The sequence below is a fragment of the Gossypium hirsutum genome, chromosome D13 (assembly GCF_007990345.1).
Source record: "Gossypium hirsutum isolate 1008001.06 chromosome D13, Gossypium_hirsutum_v2.1, whole genome shotgun sequence".
NCBI lineage: Eukaryota > Viridiplantae > Streptophyta > Magnoliopsida > Malvales > Malvaceae > Gossypium > Gossypium hirsutum.
The window spans coordinates 64773412-64793283 of record NC_053449.1 but is presented as its reverse complement, the minus strand read 5'-3'; the positions used below and the strand labels follow the sequence as shown (position 1 = coordinate 64793283).

Genomic DNA, 19872 nt, shown 5'->3' with positions numbered 1-19872 from the left:
AGCTTTCCAAAAATCCCAAAATGATTTCCTAACAGAAATCCAAAATAGACTTAATGCTTTAGAAAACCATAAGTCTGAATTAATCGCCCCTGATACCCCAATACAAACCCAATATTCAGTAAATACATTACACCAATCCTCCCAATCTGACTCGGATCAGTCAGATGAACAACAAATTAACAAGATGGCTTGGAAAGAACCAAAAAGATTATATTATCCAAAAATCACTGCACCTGATCGTAACATAGAAGAAAAACCTGTTTTCCAAAATAAATACAATGCTAATACAATCTATGAATGGAATATAGATGGAATGTCCGAATATAATATTCTTAGTTTATTACAACAAATGACAATGGTTTCAAATGTTTATAAAACCCAAAATCAAAATGGATTAATCAATGACCATGCTATAGCTAATCTTTTAGTTGCTGGATTTACTGGTCAATTAAAAGGATGGTGGGATCATGCACTGACTAAAACCCAACAGGAAGAAATTTTAAAAGCAATAAAAAAAGATGACCATTATAGAATTATTTTGGACGAACAAGGAAGAGAAATCCAAGATGCAGTAGCAACTTTAATTTTCTCAATCTCTAAACACTTCATTGGAGATCATTCTCATCTTAAAGATAGAAATTCAGAATTATTATCAAATTTAAAATGTAAAAAATTAACCGATTTTAAATGGTATAAAGATGTCTTTATGACTAGAGTCATGCAAAGATCTGATAACCAGCAACCATTTTGGAAAGAAAAATTTCTAGCAGGACTTCCCACATTATTAAGAGAAAAAGTTAGGAATCAAATAAGAGAAAATTACAAAGGTATTATTCCATATGAAAAGCTTACATATGGTGAACTAATTAGTTTCACCCAAAAAGAAGGATTAAAAATTTGCCAAGATTTAAAATTACAAAAACAACTCAAGAAAGAAAGATATCAATGTAGAAAGGAATTAGGATCATTCTGCCACCAATTTGACATCAGGAATGAGCCTTCTTCTTCAAAAACATGTTGCCCTGAAAAGCCAAAAAATAGGAAAAAGAATATTTTAGAATATTATAAAAAACCTAAATATAAAAAATACAGAAAAGGGAAGAAACAACAAAAAACAGAAAACAAAATTGACAAAACAATAAAATGTTATAGATGTGGAAAACCAGGACATATCTCAAAATATTGTAAAATCAAAAGAAAAATTAATAACTTAAATTTAGAAGAAGAGATAGAACAAAAATTAAATGAAATCCTATTAGAAACAACTTCTTCTGAAAATGATACATCTACTGAAACAGATGAATTACAAATAGACGAATTACATACAACATCCCAGTCTTCTGGAGATGAGAATGAACCTTCAATTAATATGCTAACTAAAGATCAAGAATTTATGATAGAAGTTATTGATAAAATTCAAGACCTAGAGCTTAAAAGAGAATACCTTTTGAAATTAAAATCCTCATTAAAAGATAAACCAGAAAAAGAAATCATATCTAGTCAATCACAAATGTATAATATACAATATATAATATTTAATAAATATGAAAAAATAAAACCAAGACAAATTACAAACTCTGAATTACAGTTGGAAATAAAACAGATTAAATCAGAACTTTCTCAGCTTAAAATAGAACAACAAGAAATGAAGGAACAAATTAGATCCTTAAAAGACGAAACCTCAGAAAAAAGTTAATCAGAAACTGAACCTGAACCTGAAGAAACTACACAAGAATATATGATGGTTCTAACTAAAGTATCTATTCAAAGATATTTAATAAAAATAAATATTGTCATAAATAATGAATTTCAATTAGAAACAATAGCCCTTTTTGATACAGGAGCAGACCAAAACTGCATTAGAGAATGAATAATTCCAACAAAATATTATAATAAAACATCAGAATCTCTTAAGGCTGCAAATGGTAAAAAATTAAAAATTACTTATAAAATTCCCAATGCAGAAATATCCAACAAAGGTATAAAATATCAAACATGTTTTTTAATGGTAAAAGATATTACCCAAGATGTCATATTAGGAACTCCATTCATATCCTTACTCAAACCTTATAAAGTAACAAATAATTCTATCTCCACTAAAGTTTTAAACACTAAGGTAGAATTTTCTTTTGTAGAAAAACCGAAAATAAGAAACCTCAACCTATTAAAATCTTTATCCATTCATAATGGACAAATTAATAATTTAATTAATTACAAACAGAAGCAAATCTCTTTCCTAAAAGAAGAAATATGTTTTAAAAAATTAAATGAACAATTAAGAAAAAGAGAAATACAAAAAAGAATAGATCAAATCAAAAAGGAAATAGAATCAACAATTTGCTCTGACATTCCTAATGCCTTTTGGAATAGAAAGAAACATGAAGTAACATTACCATACGAAAACGATTTTGATGAAAGACAAATAACCACAAAAGCAAGACCAATACAAATGAACAAAGAAATGGAAGAATTTTGTAGAAAAGAAATACAAGACCTTCTTAATAAAAAATTAATTAGAAAGAGCAGTTCCCCTTGGAGTTGTTCAGCATTTTATGTAATAAAAAATGCAGAACTTGAAAGAGGAACGCCAAGATTAGTAATTAATTACAAACCTCTCAATCAAGCCTTAAAATGGATTAGATACCCAATACCAAATAAGAAAGATTTGCTACAAAAACTTTGTAATGCAAATATTTTCTCAAAATTTGATATGAAATCCGGATTTTGGCAAATCCAAATAAAAGAATAAGAAAGATATAAAACAACATTTACTGTACCATTTGGACAATATGAATGGAATGTAATGTCTTTTGGGTTAAAAAATGCTCCATCTGAGTTCCAAAGAATAATGAATGATATTTTTTACCAATATTCTCAATTCACAATAGTATACATCGATGATGTATTAGTATTTTCAGAAAATTTAGAAAAACACTTTAAACATATATCAATCTTTATAAAAGTCATAAGAAATAATGGTTTAGTAGTTTCTAAATCCAAAATAAGTTTATTCCAAACCAAAGTAAGGTTTTTAGGTCATTACATTACCCAAGGAACCATTACCCCAATAGAACGATCTATAGAATTTGCTAGCAAATTCCCAGACCAAATTCTTGATAAAGTCTAATTACAAAGGTTCTTAGGAAGCCTCAATTATGTTATAGACTTTTATCCAGGTCTTAGCAAATTATGTAAACCATTATATGATAGACTCAAAAAGAATCCACAACCTTGGACAAAAAACCATACCAATATTATCACCCAAATCAAAAAACAAATCACTAAGCTTCCTTGTTTATATTTAGCTGATCCAAATGCCCCCAAGATAGTTGAAACAGATGCTTCTGAAATAGGGTATGGTGGGATCCTAAAACAAGTTAAAGGAGGAAAAGAGCAAGTAGTCCAGTTTACTTCCAGACACTGGAATCCTACTCAGCAAAATTATAGTACTATTAAAAAAGAAATTTTATCAATTTTTTTATGCATTACAAAATTCCAAAGTGATTTATTAAATCAAAAATTCCTTTTGCGAATCGATTGCAAATCAGCAAAAGAAGTTTTACAAAAAGATGTTCAAAACATTGCCTCAAAACAGATTTTTGCAAGATGGCAAGCAATTTTGAGCATATTTGATTTTGATATTGAATACATCAAAGGAGAAACTAATTCTTTGCCTGATTTTCTCACCAGAGAGTTTCTTCAAAAATGCCCCCCAAACTCCGAGACAAAGGAAAAGGAAAAATAGAAGAATCATCCAAAACCCAAATCACATCAAAACCAATTAAAACATGGTATGAAATTTGCCAAGAAGAAGATGAGAAATCATCATCATCGTCAAAATCCTCCAAAAATACAATAATTCAAGATGCACAAGATTCAAATGAGATTGGTTCTCAAATCAAAAAATGGATTGAGTCCCTATCTCAATCTCCAGAAGTAGCATTGGCCTTTTCGCAAATGAAAGAGGAAACTCCTCTCAAACAAATTACTGCTGAAGCAGCAAAGGTTTCAAAAAATAAAGAGATTGTTTTACACAAACCAAAATCTCTTAAAAATGTTTTAAAAGAGACTTCTCTCCAAGAGGTTTTTCCAAAAGAGATAGCGGTATCTTCACAAACTGCTACACAAAAATCTTCACAATATTTTCCAAACAAATATTTTGAAAAAATTCTTGTTATGGAGGAAGAATTTTCAGAAAAACCTCCACATATACTGGCAAAAGAGCTTTTCAATGGATGGCATTTCAAACCATTGGATTCTCAAAAACCCCAACAGTATTATGAAAATATACTGGTCCAAACTGGATCTGTTTTGTTCAAACATTACACAGATCCAAAAGATCTAAATTTTATTACCCATTCAACAGCCCAAATATTAAAAATTCTCCGACCAAGAGATTGGAGTGAAAACCCAAATGCTTCAAAGAAATTCCCAGCCAAATTTACCACCAAAATAGACCATTACCCATATTTTACATATTGGGATTACCAAATGGCATGGTACAATGCCTTTTTAATGAACAACCAACACATGAGACATTCGTGGCTCATATATTTCAAATATGGCACCCAATTCAAATTCCCAAACTGGTTCCAAGAGTGGTGGAATTGGTATGGACCATCATCCTTTGAGATACTACCAGAAAAAAATTCAAAACTTATGGCCCAAATTCTTTGACAAATTTCATCCTGAACCAGATCAAAAACACATTTACAGGACAATCCATTTTTTCTCAAAACTATGCATTTCCTGGATTGTCTCATGGAATTATTCTTATGAGCAAGACCAACACACTGGAATTCCATTATTAGTTCGCAATTACAGGACTAAATGGTGAGACAAATTTAATGATGAGAAATATGATTCAAAATATTTGGATAATTTTTTCAACAAGAATCCAAGATTATGTAAGTCTGCAGCCCCGGATCAAACCACAGCAAAATTTCTTCAAGCAAAGTCAACAGCCAGTGCAATGTTAGCTCAAGCCAAGACCAAAAAAGAATACAAAAAACTCATGGCTGAAATGCTCAGCTCATTGGACTCCGAATCTGAAGATGAATCTCCGGCATCCTCAATCAAAACGGTGGATCTTGCAGATGATACCACTTCGGTAACCATCACCAGGTCCAAAAAGAAATAATACATGAACAGGAGAGATTCCCTGCAAGAAATGATGTGAACAGGAGAGATTCCCTGCAACAAAATAATCCGTGAACAGGAGAGATTTCCTGCAACAAAATAATGCGTGAACAGGAGAGATTCCCTGCAAGAAATGATGTGAACAGGAAAGATTCCCTATAACAGAATAATGCGTGAACAGGAAATATTCCCTGCAAGAAAAGACAAGTGAATAGCTATGTAATTTGTATTTTGTAACCAGAGAATATATTCTCTGAAAATTTATTTTCAAAAGTTTCAAATGTAATGATTAAACGATTTAGATGATGTAAGGAGAGAATAGCCCTCTATAAAAGGCTATCAATTTGTGAATGGAAGGTAGAACTCGATTTTACCCATTTGAGTTGTTTCTCCCAAAAGTTTCTCAAAGTTTTTCAAAACTTTCGAATTAACAAAGTTTCATTTTAAGTTTCCAAAATTTCAAATTAAATAATATTTTCTCAAATTGCTTTTACAAAATTAAGTTTTCAAACTTAAACTATTTTCTTAAAAATATATCATTATCAATCCGGTCCTCAGATCCTCAAGACTTCCTGGTATCAGAGCCAATGAGGAGCAGGTATTCTTAAGTTTAAGAAAATATTCAATTTGTTTTCGTTATTTCTGAGTTCTGGTTTAACTATCTTTATTATCGTATTATTATTTTGCTGAGAATTGATACAGTGTCCAGTTAGCCATGGGTTAGGCGTGTCAAGGACTAAGTATCCCCGTAGGCAACTTAATTAATTCAGAGATTCAGATAGTAGAACCCCCTGTAGGAAATACGAAAACAAAGAATGTTTCCTTTCCTTAGAAGAACCAATTCTTCTGCTAACTTTGTTTCTAATCAATCCCAAGAATCTGACCAAACCTCAAACAATATTGTTAATGAACAAGAAGAACATTATGAAAATATTCCCCAAAGATTTGATAATTGGACTCTTCCAAGAGTTCCAACAAACCAAGTTTACAAAAAAACAACTTTTGAAAATTTAAATACTTTTTGCAGTTATGTTATAAAAACAAAAGAAAGGAGTTTACCTATTCAAAAAGAATATGAAACAATCCAATTATTAGATAAAGTCGTCATTAATAAACTCAAAGAACAAAGATACAAATACATCCATTTTGGATTAGTCCAGGTTGGAGTCAAACCTCTTAGTGTTGAAGCCACTAAAAATACCTCAATATTAGTAGTCTTAAGAGACCAAAGACACATCATGTTTAATGACTCATTATTAGGAACTATAGAAACAAGCCTATGTACTGGCCTAATACATTTTAATTGTTATCCAAATTTTATGGTTTCTTTGACTGATAAAAACATTTTACAATCTTTAACACTTCAAATACATACCCATAACTATAAAATGCTTCCAGGTACAGAAGTGTTAACTTTGGTTTATAGACTCCATTTCAAAGCCATGTATTCTGTAGTTAATACCAAGGCTTATTTCAGGATCCCACCATACCTTATTTCAGAAGCATCTGTTTCAACTATCTTGGGGGCATTTGGATCAGCTAAATATAAACAAGGAAGCTTAGTGATTTGTTTTTTGATTTGGGTGATAATATTAGTATGGTTTTTTGTCCAAGGTTGTGGATTCTTTTTGAGTCTATCATATAATGGTTTACATAATTTGCTAAGACCTGGATAAAAGTCTATAACATAATTGAGGCTTCCTAAGAACCTTTGTAATTGGACTTTATCAAGAATTTGGTCTGGGAATTTGCTAGCAAATTCTATAGATCGTTCTATTGGGGTAATGGTTCCTTGGGTAATGTAATGACCTAAAAACCTTACTTTGGTTTGGAATAAACTTATTTTGGATTTAGAAACTACTAAACCATTATTTCTTATGACTTTTATAAAGATTGATATATGTTTAAAGTGTTTTTCTAAATTTTCTGAAAATATTAATACATCATCGATGTATATTATTGTGAATTGAGAATATTGGTAAAAAATATCATTCATTATTCTTTGGAACTCAGATGGAGCATTTTTTAACCCAAAAGGCATTACATTCCATTCATATTGTCCAAATGGTACAGTAAATGCTGTTTTATATCTTTCTTCTTCTTTTATTTGGATTTGCCAAAATCCGGATTTCATATCAAATTTTGAGAAAATATTTGCATTACAAAGTTTTTGTAGAAAAGAAATACAAGACCTTCTTAATAAAAAATTAATTAGAAAGAGCAGTTAATTGTTTATGTTTAATAATATTGAGAATTATTGATATTTTAATATTTTAAGTATTTTTAAAATTAAAATTAAAAATTTATTATTAATATAATAATATTAAGCTTGATTCAAGTTAACTTTTATATAAAAATAAATTATACATAAAAATTTAACCCTCTACATTTACGCGTCCTAATCTTGATTCTAAAAATTTTAACTTTTTGTATTTACCAATTATGTAATTTTATTTTTGTTTTTACACTTTTTGCTACATATTTTATCCTTAATTATTTAATTCATAGGATGATTAATAAGACATTATTACTTTAACAATATATTCTCTCATGAAAAACAAAACAAACAAATGACAGGTTTTTGTAAGAATTACTACATGTATTAAATTAACATTTATTTCTAAACCAATTAAATCAATTTTTTTATAATTATACATATTTAATTTCACAACTAAACAGCATATTTTCATATTTGTCTCAATAATATTGGTGTTCAACAGATGACGTCATCTTCATGCAAAACCAAGCCGAACTCTGGTAAAAAAAATTACTCTAAAGAATAGCCATTTTATACATTCCCCAAAATCCATTTACAGTAAGTAATTAATTATTATATATATAAAAAAAACACCTTCCTAAGACAGTACACCACAGTAAATATCCTTAAATATGTGTATATATCTGTTAATCATATATTGGTTTTCTTGTTGCTACCCTTACATCACCATTGGCACGTTACAAAGAAGGAACTTCTGGTTTTTGATTTACATTTGTAAAAGAACCAGACAAGTTGCATGTTTTGTCAGTTGAAATCTTCTTTCAAAGTCATATTGTTTCTCACTTTTCATCAAAAGCATACATATCTGCCTATTTATACATACATGTTCATAAGTGTACGAGTGTGTGTTAGTGTGAGAATCAATGGCGTCATCGAAGAACATGGGGTTAGAGATGGCTTTATCAACCAACCCTTCAACGAAGAAACCGAGGACTGGTTCTGCAAACAAGGCAAGTACTTCAAAAAACAAGAAGACAACCACCAAAGACCGCCATGCAAAGGTTGATGGTAGAGACAGACGGATCAGGTTACCAACTGTTTGCGCGGCTAGGATTTTTCAGCTCACAAGAGAACTTGGGTTGAAAACTGATGGTGAGACCATTGCATGGCTGTTGCGTCAAGCTGAACCATCGATTACTGCTGCTACTGGTACTGGTGTAAGTGAAACATCAACAACACCTGGTCCGACCAACAACAACAGCACCAACACTGGTTTGGTTCCTTTCTCAACTGGTTCAGATTCCCCTTTGGCTACCTCGGATTATACCCCTTGTTTGACCTTTCTTCAGGAACCTGATCGTATGTTGTTGAAGAACAGTGGGGATGTTTCAAGGGGTGAACCAAGGTTACCACCTTTGGAGTTTGATTTTGATTTGGAATTTTCTGCTCATGAGATGGCTATGTTTCAATCGGTGGCAGCAGCTGCAAATCATGATAAAGAAGGGAAAATTTGAGTGTATTTTTAGTTACTAAATTGTAAGAGAAGAAAAAAAAAAAGGACTTGCTTGTTGTATTAAATAAATACATTAGATATGCTGTAATCTTAAGTTTTGTGTAATGGGGCTTTGAGTGTGTATGTTAATGATTTTCTTTTAACTGAATATCGGAATATGTGTACAAATTCACTACTTTATTATTATTATTTAATTTTATCGCTACAGCGACTGGAAACATCATCGGCACAACCAACGGACTAGCTTGCATTGAGAAAATATGTCTTTATTATTTCAAGATTTGGGATTCAAGAAATTTACAAATCAAGATGATAATGTCTTTGCTCTTAAAAATCAAACATTGAATCAAATATGGTAGAAAATACGCACTCCAAACGTTTTCTCTAAGATATTCATTGATATTCATCAGGTGACTCAAAATGCTTGTTCTGAAACATTCCCCCTTTTTTCTTCTTCTTCTTCGTTATCCCAAATCCCGGCACATCTGAGAACGAAGGCAACATTATTTATCAATTTGCAACAACATGAATAGAGATATAAAAAAGGATATGTTTGATGACTGTTTCTCAATTTCTGCATACATGCCCATTCTTGGCCCGTGACACGTGCAATTCGCTACTTACGAAATGTTCGTTCCGTTCCAGAGACCTTACTTGCGTTGACTAGTATCCCCATCGGAACATTGTCACTTATGCAGGAAGTCAACAAATCAAGCTATGCACCTAAAATCCTCTCAAACCCAAAACTTAAACTGTCTGATAAATTATCTCAATGTAATGACATTGACAACCTATGTCAGTTCATCTATGTTGCAAAAGAAACTGTGTTTCACCATTGGCAAAACGACTACATCAAATCTCTTTGGCAAGAAAGAGTTCAAAGCATGCAAACTATGACGCCATATTCGAGCAATATGGAATATATTTCCATGTCTTTTATCAAGTTGTCGACTAGCGACGCATTTAAGACATAATGAGTGAAAAAGTTCCCGAGACAGTAACTGGCCAACTCAAACCCGCCACCAGTCCACTGTCCGGAAAAAGTTATACAAAAGAAGTAACTTCCAAGGACGGATATTTACCTCCAAATGGATAGATTGAGTTGTAATGCACCTGTGCCCAAAAGCTCAAAAAAAATAACTGCACACGACAAATTAAGCCGAGTAATTCAATGCAAAACGTCCACCGAGAGTTGTAATGATTGAACTCTTGTCTTTCTTCTCTTGAGAATGACAAGACGGAAAGTGAATAACATAACCTAAAGGGTCAAACCAAATGCTACTTGGACATGGGTACGAGTGTTAGATAAAAGTATGTATTCAACACGGATATGATCAGATTTTTGTAAGTTTTCCACGTGTTAGGAGTATACTTGAAGGTCACAACCCCATATCTATATGTGGGACACGGATACTTCAAGAAAAATAAAGAATCCGAGCAACATATTTAAACCCACACGACAAAATGCTAGAAGGAAGGTTTAAAATGGCGTTCAATATATTGATTTAAATCCACCAAAAAGAATTTATTCATAGATTCTATAAATGAAACTAATTGAAGCAGAAGTGAGAGTAATTGTACCTCATTTCGACTTTTTGACATTCGGGAGAATCTCAATGTAGCAAGTGTCCTTGAAAGACGTTATGATAAATATTTTAACACCATACTGCAACACGTCACTAGCAAGTATTAGACACCCAATATTTGCATCATATATTTTTAAGATAGCCAATTCTAGTTTTTCCGACTAAAACAACAAGTGTATACTTCAAAGCAGAGAACGGAGATATTGGCATCGATTAGTCTTTCAAATCTATAAATTCATACTACTTAGAAGGACAAACTAGCTGGATGATTTTGATATGCAGGTCAGGCAATTAAACAATTTAAACCAAAATGAAATAGACATAGCTGGAGCATACCAAATCCGCAGCAGCTTGCAAAGTTACATGATCACCCCATTCACCACTCCTACAAGCATCCGCATAATGAAGAAATAAGGTTAACAGAAATCAAAAGAAATAATGTTCAAGTGAAGGAATAGAAAAATACTTGGACATCTTCTCCAGATAGTCACCATATGCCATGAGAACGTAACCCTTGTATATATCTGGATATGATTTAAAGCTGATTGTGCATGATATTGCAAGACAAGAAACATTAAACATTGAAATTCAAAAGCAATGCACAATGGTTTCAATGAAAGACTATAACACAAGCTCAACAAAAATAAAAAGGCTGAAAGGCCAACCTGATTTACGACTTGCTGTCTCAAAAATTCATGATGCTCAGGAGATCGATAAAATTGATCAGATAGAGCACGGAACTGGAAACATCATGAAATGAATGAGACATTAGATGTGTAATTTGTATTAAGCAGTGCACTAACAATTAATGAGCTTCCATGAGCCTAAAGCCACGTAAGATATCATGCAAGTGTATTTACAATAAACTACATTATACGAGGGGAAAGGTCAGACGTAAATGAAGAAATCATAAAGTATTTACTTTACCATCTCTTACTAGTACTTTCCTAACATGCATTATTCTGCCTACACATTAAACTTCCATAATGTAATCGCATTAACCATTTTAGCTTCGTACTTTCAACTATAAGAACTAACCTGACAAATACCATCTCCTTCAACTTTAAGCTCCACCAAATTATAGACCTGTAGTCTATTATAGCAAAAGAATTTCCAATATATTCGAAAAATAAGTCAACCAAAGAGGAAAATGAAAACAATAGAACCATATAAGCAGAAACAATAGAACCATAGAACCTTTCTAGTAGCCTTTGATGATCTAAAGTTGCTTCATCAACCGAGGGTATTTCACCATTGATTCTCGGAACATGCCATACACAACAAGAAGAAACAGAAAATCATAAACTATAGCCTTTTTTGAATTGTCATAATCAGTGATCCAAAGCTTATAGTCACACTTACAGGAACAGGAACCATCTGATTCAGCCTTTTCCCCACTTCACGGTCAAGTGCATACTCATCTGCTAGCTCCAATGAATATAACCGATCCACCTCCGATACCAATTTTTCTTCAGGGCTAGAGCACGAACTCAAAGGACCTCTATCGTCTTGCACTTCCTGACCACAATTCTGTCCTACAAATCACAAAATATAAACACAACAATGCAACACATTAAAAAAACACACAAGCAATATCGAACATTAAACTTGAATATCAGAATTTCGGTTATACCAGAACTAAAGTCTCCAATGGACTGATCAACACAATCTTGTGGATAACCAGACACTTTGTTCGAAGATTCAATAATCGCACGTTGTGACAGTTCTTGCAATTGAACAGTATGAGCAATAGCCTCATCATTTTCAACATTACAACATTCTCCGGCACCGTAATGATCCGCGAAGTAATTTACAGGGTAATGCTCCTCATCTTCTTGAGTTACCACACCATCATATCCACAATTAGCATAAGGATCACTATTGAACAGTATCAATCCCCAATAAACAAAATCATGTTCTTGTTCATATGTAATCATTATCTGTAAATATAAGAAAAATCTTCAAAACCCCCAAAATGTGCTTCCTCCTGAAAATGAACAATTATAGATTGTTTAACAACAAAATGCAAAACCCAGATTCGTTACTGGATTTGCAGCTAAAAGGTGAAGTAGATTAGCAAAGATTTTACACCCAAAAAATCAAATAAAATTGCAATGGCATCGAAATAAAGAATGAATAAACAGAAAAGAAAATTGAGATCATAAAAACTAAAATGTCAGATCAAACAATGGCATTACACAACATTAAACAATAACTAAAAAAAGAAAAAGAAAAAAAGGACTGATTTTCAAACTTACCAGACAAGCTGAATAAGAATAGAGGAAAATTAAGTAAGATAATTATACATGAAATTAACAGTAATAAATATAGAGAAAAGAAAAAGAAATTGCCGCAAAAACAAAAATGAGAATAGTGCAGTGTAGTGTGGGAAGCAATTTTTATTTTAAAAGAAAATAAATAACGGAGGGAAAAGATGGACGTCACCAGGTTTATAGCCCACGCTTTTCTTCCGTGAGTTAACGGACACAATTTTCGGCACTTCTACTATACTATACGCTCCTACTTAAAATGTTTAATTTTAAGAATTTTGGTAAACTTAGATATATTGGAAAAACCATACCAAAATCAATAAATTGTTAGATATTTTGGCAAATCTTTAGAAATTCCGATAATCCGTTAGATATTTTGGAGAATTCTTAGAAATTTTTGGTAATTATTAAGATTTGGTATATGATTTAGAAATTTTAAAAATATTGATACAATATTAGAAATTTCAGTAAAATTTTAGATGACATTATGAATGTTGTTTGACTCCTTTGAATTTCACTGCACTTGTTAAAGTGTATCATGTAATCCATATCAAAAAAGAAAGAAAAATTGGAATATGAACTAAGATAAAAAATAGTAAGAGTTAACATCAATAATTAGACAAAGGGTTTAGAGGCAAAAGTGCACCTATCATCATCTCTTACATTTGTAAATAACCATCTAAATATTACTGTACTCGACATATTTATCCTCGTCATGCGTGAATACTCCCTGTTTGGTCTAAAAGGGTAGAGCTTGTTCAAAAATTAATTATTAAAACTGAATCTTAATCGATGATTCTTTAACAAATGACATGAATCAAACTTCATTAATAAGATAATTTCTATATGTTAAGAAACATCTTACCTGAAAGTTAAATGAATAGGGCTAAACTTAATAAGTAGCTTATCTATGTTCCGTATCTCTCAATTTATTTATTTGAAACCAAAAATCTTTTATCAATTAGTCATGTACTCATCAGTTTAAGATGCAGCAAAAGCGACACATATTAGGCCGTGTGAATCTCGAATAACAACTGCGTACCCAATCTTCCCTCCTCCAACCAATTGTACCACATTAACATTACACTTGAGCCACCCCAAAGGAGGGGCCGATCAAGTCGTAACAGAACCACCCACACCCCATGATGCCGTGTCCCAACAGCAGCAAAAACAGTTTTGGCATCCACCCAAGCCCGTAAAAAATCATGAGCAAAAGCAACAATACACTCCGCTTGAGCCTGCACCTACTGCCAGTAAAGAAGATTGCGATGGAACCAAAGGGACCAAAGCAACATGAGGCCTCTATACTATTGCCGCCCACTAGGCAAATCAAGCAAATTTCCAACAAAATCTGCAACAGTAAGCCCCGTAAGTTGATACCTGGCCAGCGACCAAACAGCCTGCGCATACTCGTACCCAAACAAAACATGTTCCAAATCCTCTGCTGATGAACAACGTGTGCAAGTGATAGTCAACATCATCCCTTTTCCAACCAATCTAACTTTAGTAGAAACAAAGCGCCGCAAACATCGCCAAATGAAGTCCTTAACCTTTGGCGGCACTTGACAGCCCCAAAGTTTCAACCAGGGTCCCTCAACAAAGCAAGACTCTATATTCGAATACATGACCATAGCTAGTCAATAACTGAACCGAACAAATTCCGGCCTTTCATCTCTTCCATCCCTGACATCACACAACCAGGGATCGTTAAATACCCCAATGGAAGCACCATCCCAAGACACCAACGAGACCCTCTAGCAAATAAAGAGCAGGCAGTGAGCAAGCTTTTCCAAACATATGACGGATTAGTACCATTAGGTGCCTCAAAGAAGCTAGTGTCATGATAATATGTAGCTTTGAAAATGCGGCTCACCAAGCTATCTGGTCGCAAGATCAACCTCACAACTTGTTTACCAAGCATAGCCAAATTGAAACACCTTAGATTATGGAACCCTAAACCCCCATACTTCTTAGGGACACACAACTTGTCCCATGTCGCTCACCGAACTCCATGTTGACCGTCGGTGCCAGAACCTCACAAGAAGGAGTTCATCATTTTCTGCAGCTCACACAAATGTTAAAAGGCAAAAGAAAAACACTCATGCTGAAAATAAGAAGAGACTGAGCCACAGTTTTCAAAAGTACCTCTTTACCAGGACGAGAGTGTAGCCTCTTCTTCCAACTATAGAGCCGTTTACTTAAGCGATCCCGCACAAAAGAAAAAAAAAAAACATTGCTTCTTGTTTCTGCCAATCAATTAAGGGAGGTCTAGGTCTCGCTTATGATTCAACGGCTCACTAACTCCCAAAGCCGTCATAACAGTTGTACCTGCCAAATTTTGCTTTTCTTCTTCTTCTTCTTCTTCTTACATACAACAAATTTGTGGATAAAAATAAATAGATTGTTTAACTAGTGTTTTGAGGTCATTTTTTTTACTATAAATCTTTAAAACAACATTTCTCATATTATTAAAAATAATAAATAAAATTATCCATTATTGTAAGGCATATTATTAAATTTAACTCTTAATATTTACATATTTTGTTAATTTAGCCCTTATTATTTTTTGAGGTTAAATTTGACCCTCAACCTTTTAACAAAAAGAGTCAAATCATTTTTTTAACGAAAATATTGACTAAAACCTTAATTTTTTTAACAATGTTGGCATGGCAACCCGTATGATAATCCATGTGTACTTCTTGCTCACATGACACTATTTATCTTATATATGTCATACCAAAAATTAATTTAAAAATTATAAGAGTATTCAAAAAAACTTAAGAAGAATTCAAAGTTAAAAAAAATATATAAAAAGTTTATATAAATTAAAAAAAATAGTACGGAGTACATGCGGATTACTATGCAGACAGCTATGTTTAAAAATTTAAAGTTTTAGTCAATATTTTCGTTAAATAAACAACAACTCAACTATTTTTTAAAGGTCGATATGAAAATGTAGCTTTTTTTTAAAAAAAGTTGAAAGTTAAAATTAATTAAAAAAGAATAAAAGTCAAATTGACAATAAATATACACATTAATAGTTAAAATCGACATTATGCCTTATTGTAATTGTTAGTGCAACCCAAAATAGATGAATATATAAGCCTAACAAAATGAATTAAGGAAAGCCATTATTTTTTCTATATGTGAAAACTTATTTATTAAAAATTTGATTAAACTACCTTATAATTTATTGCAACAATTAAGTCATAATAACATTGTGACAGGGATAAATCTCAAAGCTATACATGAATTATGATTTAACGAGTAATTGTACACATGAACTTTGATTTTGTGCAACTTTATACATGAAATTTTGATTTAATCCAATTCTTGTAAATTATTAACACAATTATTGATATAACATCATTTTATGTTTATATATTGCATACATAAATAATTATATTTATCCAATATAAAAATAAATTGATGTATTTATTTCTTTAAATCTATATAATTAAATCAAAATTAAAGTTTCAAGTATACATTTGAACCACAATTAGAGTTTCACGTGTATAATTACACCAAATTAAAGTTCATATATACAATTGCACATTAAATCAAAGTTCATGTATAATTTTGAGATTTATCCCATTATAAAAGGTAGAAACTATTGAAATTGAATGCATTATTCAACATATCGTAGAAGATTAACGTTGTGATAAGAGGAATACTTCTCTATTTTAAATTCGAGAATTAATGAATTATATCAAACTTGCATTAATAAAATGTAATTATTATTATTTGGTAGAGGGTTACATAAGAGATTGTTACCAACTTAACTTTTTTAGTGAGAATATCCTTATTTTTAATCCAAATAGATTTTTAACCATTTTTGACATATTTATGGATTTTTACTAACGATCATGAATACATAACTTTTCTTTTAATGAACCTTAGTTAATGCGTCCTTGGTGGTGGAGGTGGTGGTGTCCTCCTTGGTAATGGAGCTGAAGGTGGAGGTGGTGGTGGTGGTGTCCTCCTTGGTGATGGAGTTGAAGGTGGAGGCGGTGGTGGTGGTGTCCTCCTTGGTGATTGAGATGAAGGTGGAGGTCGATGTGAATGTTGTTTCATTGGAGGTGACAAGGGTGAAGGTGATGGTTTGTTCATTGGTGGTGAGAAAGATGGAGGTGAAGGTTGGTCCATTGGAGGTGAGAAAGGTGGAGGTGATGGTTCATTCATTGGTGGTGAGAAAGGTGAAGGTGAAGGTTGGTTTATTGGAGGTGACAAGGGTGGAGGTAAAGGTTGGTTCATTGGAGGTGACAGGGGTGGAGGTAAAGGTTGGTTCGTTGGTGGTGAGAAATGTGGAGGTGAAGGTTGATTCATTGGAGGTGCTAGGGGTGGAGGTGATGGTTCGTTCATTGGTGGTGAGAAAGGTGGAGATGAAGGTTGGTTCATTGGAGGTGGCAGGGGTGGAGGTGAAGGTTGATTCATTGGAGGTGATAGGGGTAGAGGTGAAGGTTGGTTCATTGGAGGTGACAGGGGTGGAGGTGATGGTTCGTTCATTGGTGGTGAGAAAGGTGGAGGTGAAGGTTGGTTCATTGGAGGTGGCAAGGGTGGAGGTGAAGGTTGGTTCATTGGAGGTGACAGAGGTGGAGGTGAAGGTTGGTTTGTTGGAGGTGAGAAAGGTGGAGGTAATGGTTGGTTCATTGGAGGTGACAGAGGTGGAGGTAAAGGTTGGTTCATTGAAGGTGGGGGAATTGGAGGTGGTGGAGGCGCCCTCAAAGGTGGAAGTGAGACTGGCGGAGGTGTGTTTAGACGTGGTGGTGGTGGAGGACTCCTTATTACTAAGCAAATTTTGTTGATACTTAAAGGACTATCAAGACAGATGCCATTTAAACAAATGAGTTGGGTAATGCAATCTTCTCACCTTTTACATTGTTTAAAACAACCCAAGAGAGCATTAGTAGGTAATGAAGAAGATGTAATTGTAAATACTAATAAAACAATAAAAGAACTAAACACCAATGCCTTGGCCATAGAGAAATGAAAACTCTGAGGAATATGAAAGGTGTTTAGATTTAGAATGGGATGCATTACAAACTAAAACTTATGCTACTATTTATACATAACATTCACATCATTACCACTTCTGTTCTTTCTTTAATATATAATTTATCATTAATGTATAGATATAGGGTACTGTTAAAATAAAGCTTTTTAATATAATTGAATGTGAATATTAATAATGCAATTCATACAACATTAATTACAAATCAAGCACATCAATTTAGTCAACTTTTTATGTTTATCTATTAATCCCCTTAATTTCATTTTATTATTTTTACTTAAATCTTATGGTTATGTATAATTTTCTTAATTTCCATTTCTATCAATCAACTTATGTATTATTAGATTATTACTCACCAAAATAGTGGGTTAAAAAAGTTACTTGATGTTCAAATTACTTATATAACCTTATAAATATTTATATCTTTTTAATGAGTTTTGTAACATTAGTGAAAAATACCTATTGAGTGCAAAATTTACCAATGTACTTTAATAAAATTGTCAATGTGTATTTGTACTTTCAATTTGTTTGATTTGGTATTTTTATTTTTGTTTCGTCCAACCTTTTAGTACTCTGGTCTAAACATATATTGACACATGGACCACTAAAAAAGTATCACGTGGCACTGTGTATCATATGGAAAAACTAAATGGTCAAAAAATAGAGACTTGTAAATTTTCCTATTCTTTTTTAAACGTAAAAATATTAAATAAAATATGATTATTATTTTTCTCCCAATTTATAATATCTTTGTCTCTACAACCTTGAAATTCTTCTCCTCAAAAAAGAGAAATTTTTTTTTGTATGAGATTTTTAATATTTTGATGGTTAATAATTTTTTTCTGGTTGATTAATACAAATCCTTAAAGAAATTAGGATTAATTGTCTCTATAATCTTAAATTTGTGAATGTGGATTAGAAGTTTAACATTTTTATTTATAAATTGTTGTTGCTAGTGTGATTATCGAGAATCCAACTCGAAAAATGGAGTTTAGCCTTGAAAATCTTACAACCAATATTTAGGATTGAGAACTAGAAGATTACATATTGTCATCCAAATGATAGAGATAATATAGGAAGGACATACTTGCAAAAAGGACATTATCAACCTAACAGTTACAACTTTGTAAATAACTTTTATAGTTTTGTAATAATCTTACGTTTAACCATAGTACACATTGATCCATCAATGACTAATATTATACATTAGATTATATGATTTTTATAAAGGTTTTAATTTTTCAAAATTTAACCCCACAACCCAAATTTCTTAGCTCCACCTCAACCCTTATCTTTGTAACCCCTAAAAGGTTGTGCCTTAATTTGAGCATTTAACCTATTATATATATAAACTACACCCAAGGTTACTAAACTAGTACTATTAGTAAATTTACATTTTGATCATTAAACTTAAAAAAGTTACAAAATGGTTATTTTTAAGTCATTAGGTTGTTAAAATCGCTATTGTTTGGCCTTTTTTGTTTGCACTGTCCGCACCAATCAAAATTCTCTTTCCCCTTCTCTTCTACAATTATGTTTTTTCATAAAACATGTTTGAATGTCACAAATCTACGAACCAAAATCTAAATAGCCTTCTTTTTCGATCTCTGGCACTGTTCGTCGACCTAGATCTAAGATATATCCTTCTACTCGTTAATGGGTATTGATCCACCGTATCGATTGCCGATTTGTCGCTTGGAGCTTGCTAATCAAACTTATTAAAATGGGTTGGGCTTAAGACTCTTAAATTTTAGTTAAGCCTCAAATTAGAGGCTTTTGTAGTGGTCTATGCATAGCTAGGTTTTGAGTTGGGTGGATATTAACAACCATTAAATATTAAAGTACATTTAGGGTGTTTAAGAGCTTAACATAAATTATAATCAACTTTTATGCATGTAATTAGAGGTTTATAAATCTACTTGTGGCTCATATCATAGTATAAAATGGCAAAAATTAAAATTTCCCACAAATTGAAATTAAAAAAAAGTACCAAATTGTACCAATTACATATGTTCCAAACTACATTTTGCCTAACTTGTATTAGGGGTGCTTTAGGGCAAAGTTTGATTTTTTTTGGGTAGAATTAAGTCGTATAAGATTATATCCTTATAATTTTTAAAGAATTAAATCAAAAT

At 32.2% G+C, this 19872-nt stretch overlaps 2 protein-coding genes across 8 annotated transcripts; one reads left to right on the top strand and one right to left on the bottom strand.

Moving 5' to 3' along the window:
* Positions 1-8017: 8017 nt before the first annotated feature.
* Positions 8018-12967, bottom strand: LOC107936011 (OVARIAN TUMOR DOMAIN-containing deubiquitinating enzyme 9). 7 transcript variants are annotated; one of them, XM_041109684.1, is made up of 13 exons: positions 12715-12964; positions 12090-12443; positions 11819-11991; positions 11654-11727; positions 11495-11549; positions 11122-11196; positions 10923-10980; positions 10793-10841; positions 10452-10536; positions 9953-10010; positions 9453-9559; positions 9241-9355; positions 8018-8839 (listed from the first exon to the last, which is right to left on the bottom strand). In XM_041109684.1, the coding sequence occupies exons 2-8, from the start codon at positions 12391-12393 to the stop codon at positions 10816-10818; spliced, it is 765 nt and encodes a 254-aa protein (XP_040965618.1). In that variant the 5' UTR covers positions 12394-12443; positions 12715-12964; the 3' UTR covers positions 8018-8839; positions 9241-9355; positions 9453-9559; positions 9953-10010; positions 10452-10536; positions 10793-10815. The 7 variants fall into 7 exon arrangements, with proteins under 7 accessions (XP_040965618.1, XP_040965614.1, XP_040965615.1 ...); XM_041109680.1 differs by lacking the exon at positions 9453-9559 and having other exon boundaries at positions 8018-8356; positions 8450-8839; XM_041109681.1 differs by lacking the exon at positions 9453-9559 and having other exon boundaries at positions 12090-12396; positions 12715-12967.
* A 3273-nt stretch (positions 12968-16240) lies between these two features.
* LOC107936020 (uncharacterized) lies at positions 16241-17765 on the top strand. Its single transcript, XM_041109679.1, has 2 exons — positions 16241-16985; positions 17073-17765. Exons 1-2 carry the CDS (start codon positions 16671-16673, stop codon positions 17529-17531), a joined length of 774 nt encoding a protein of 257 aa, XP_040965613.1. The 5' UTR covers positions 16241-16670; the 3' UTR covers positions 17532-17765.
* Positions 17766-19872: the final 2107 nt, after the last annotated feature.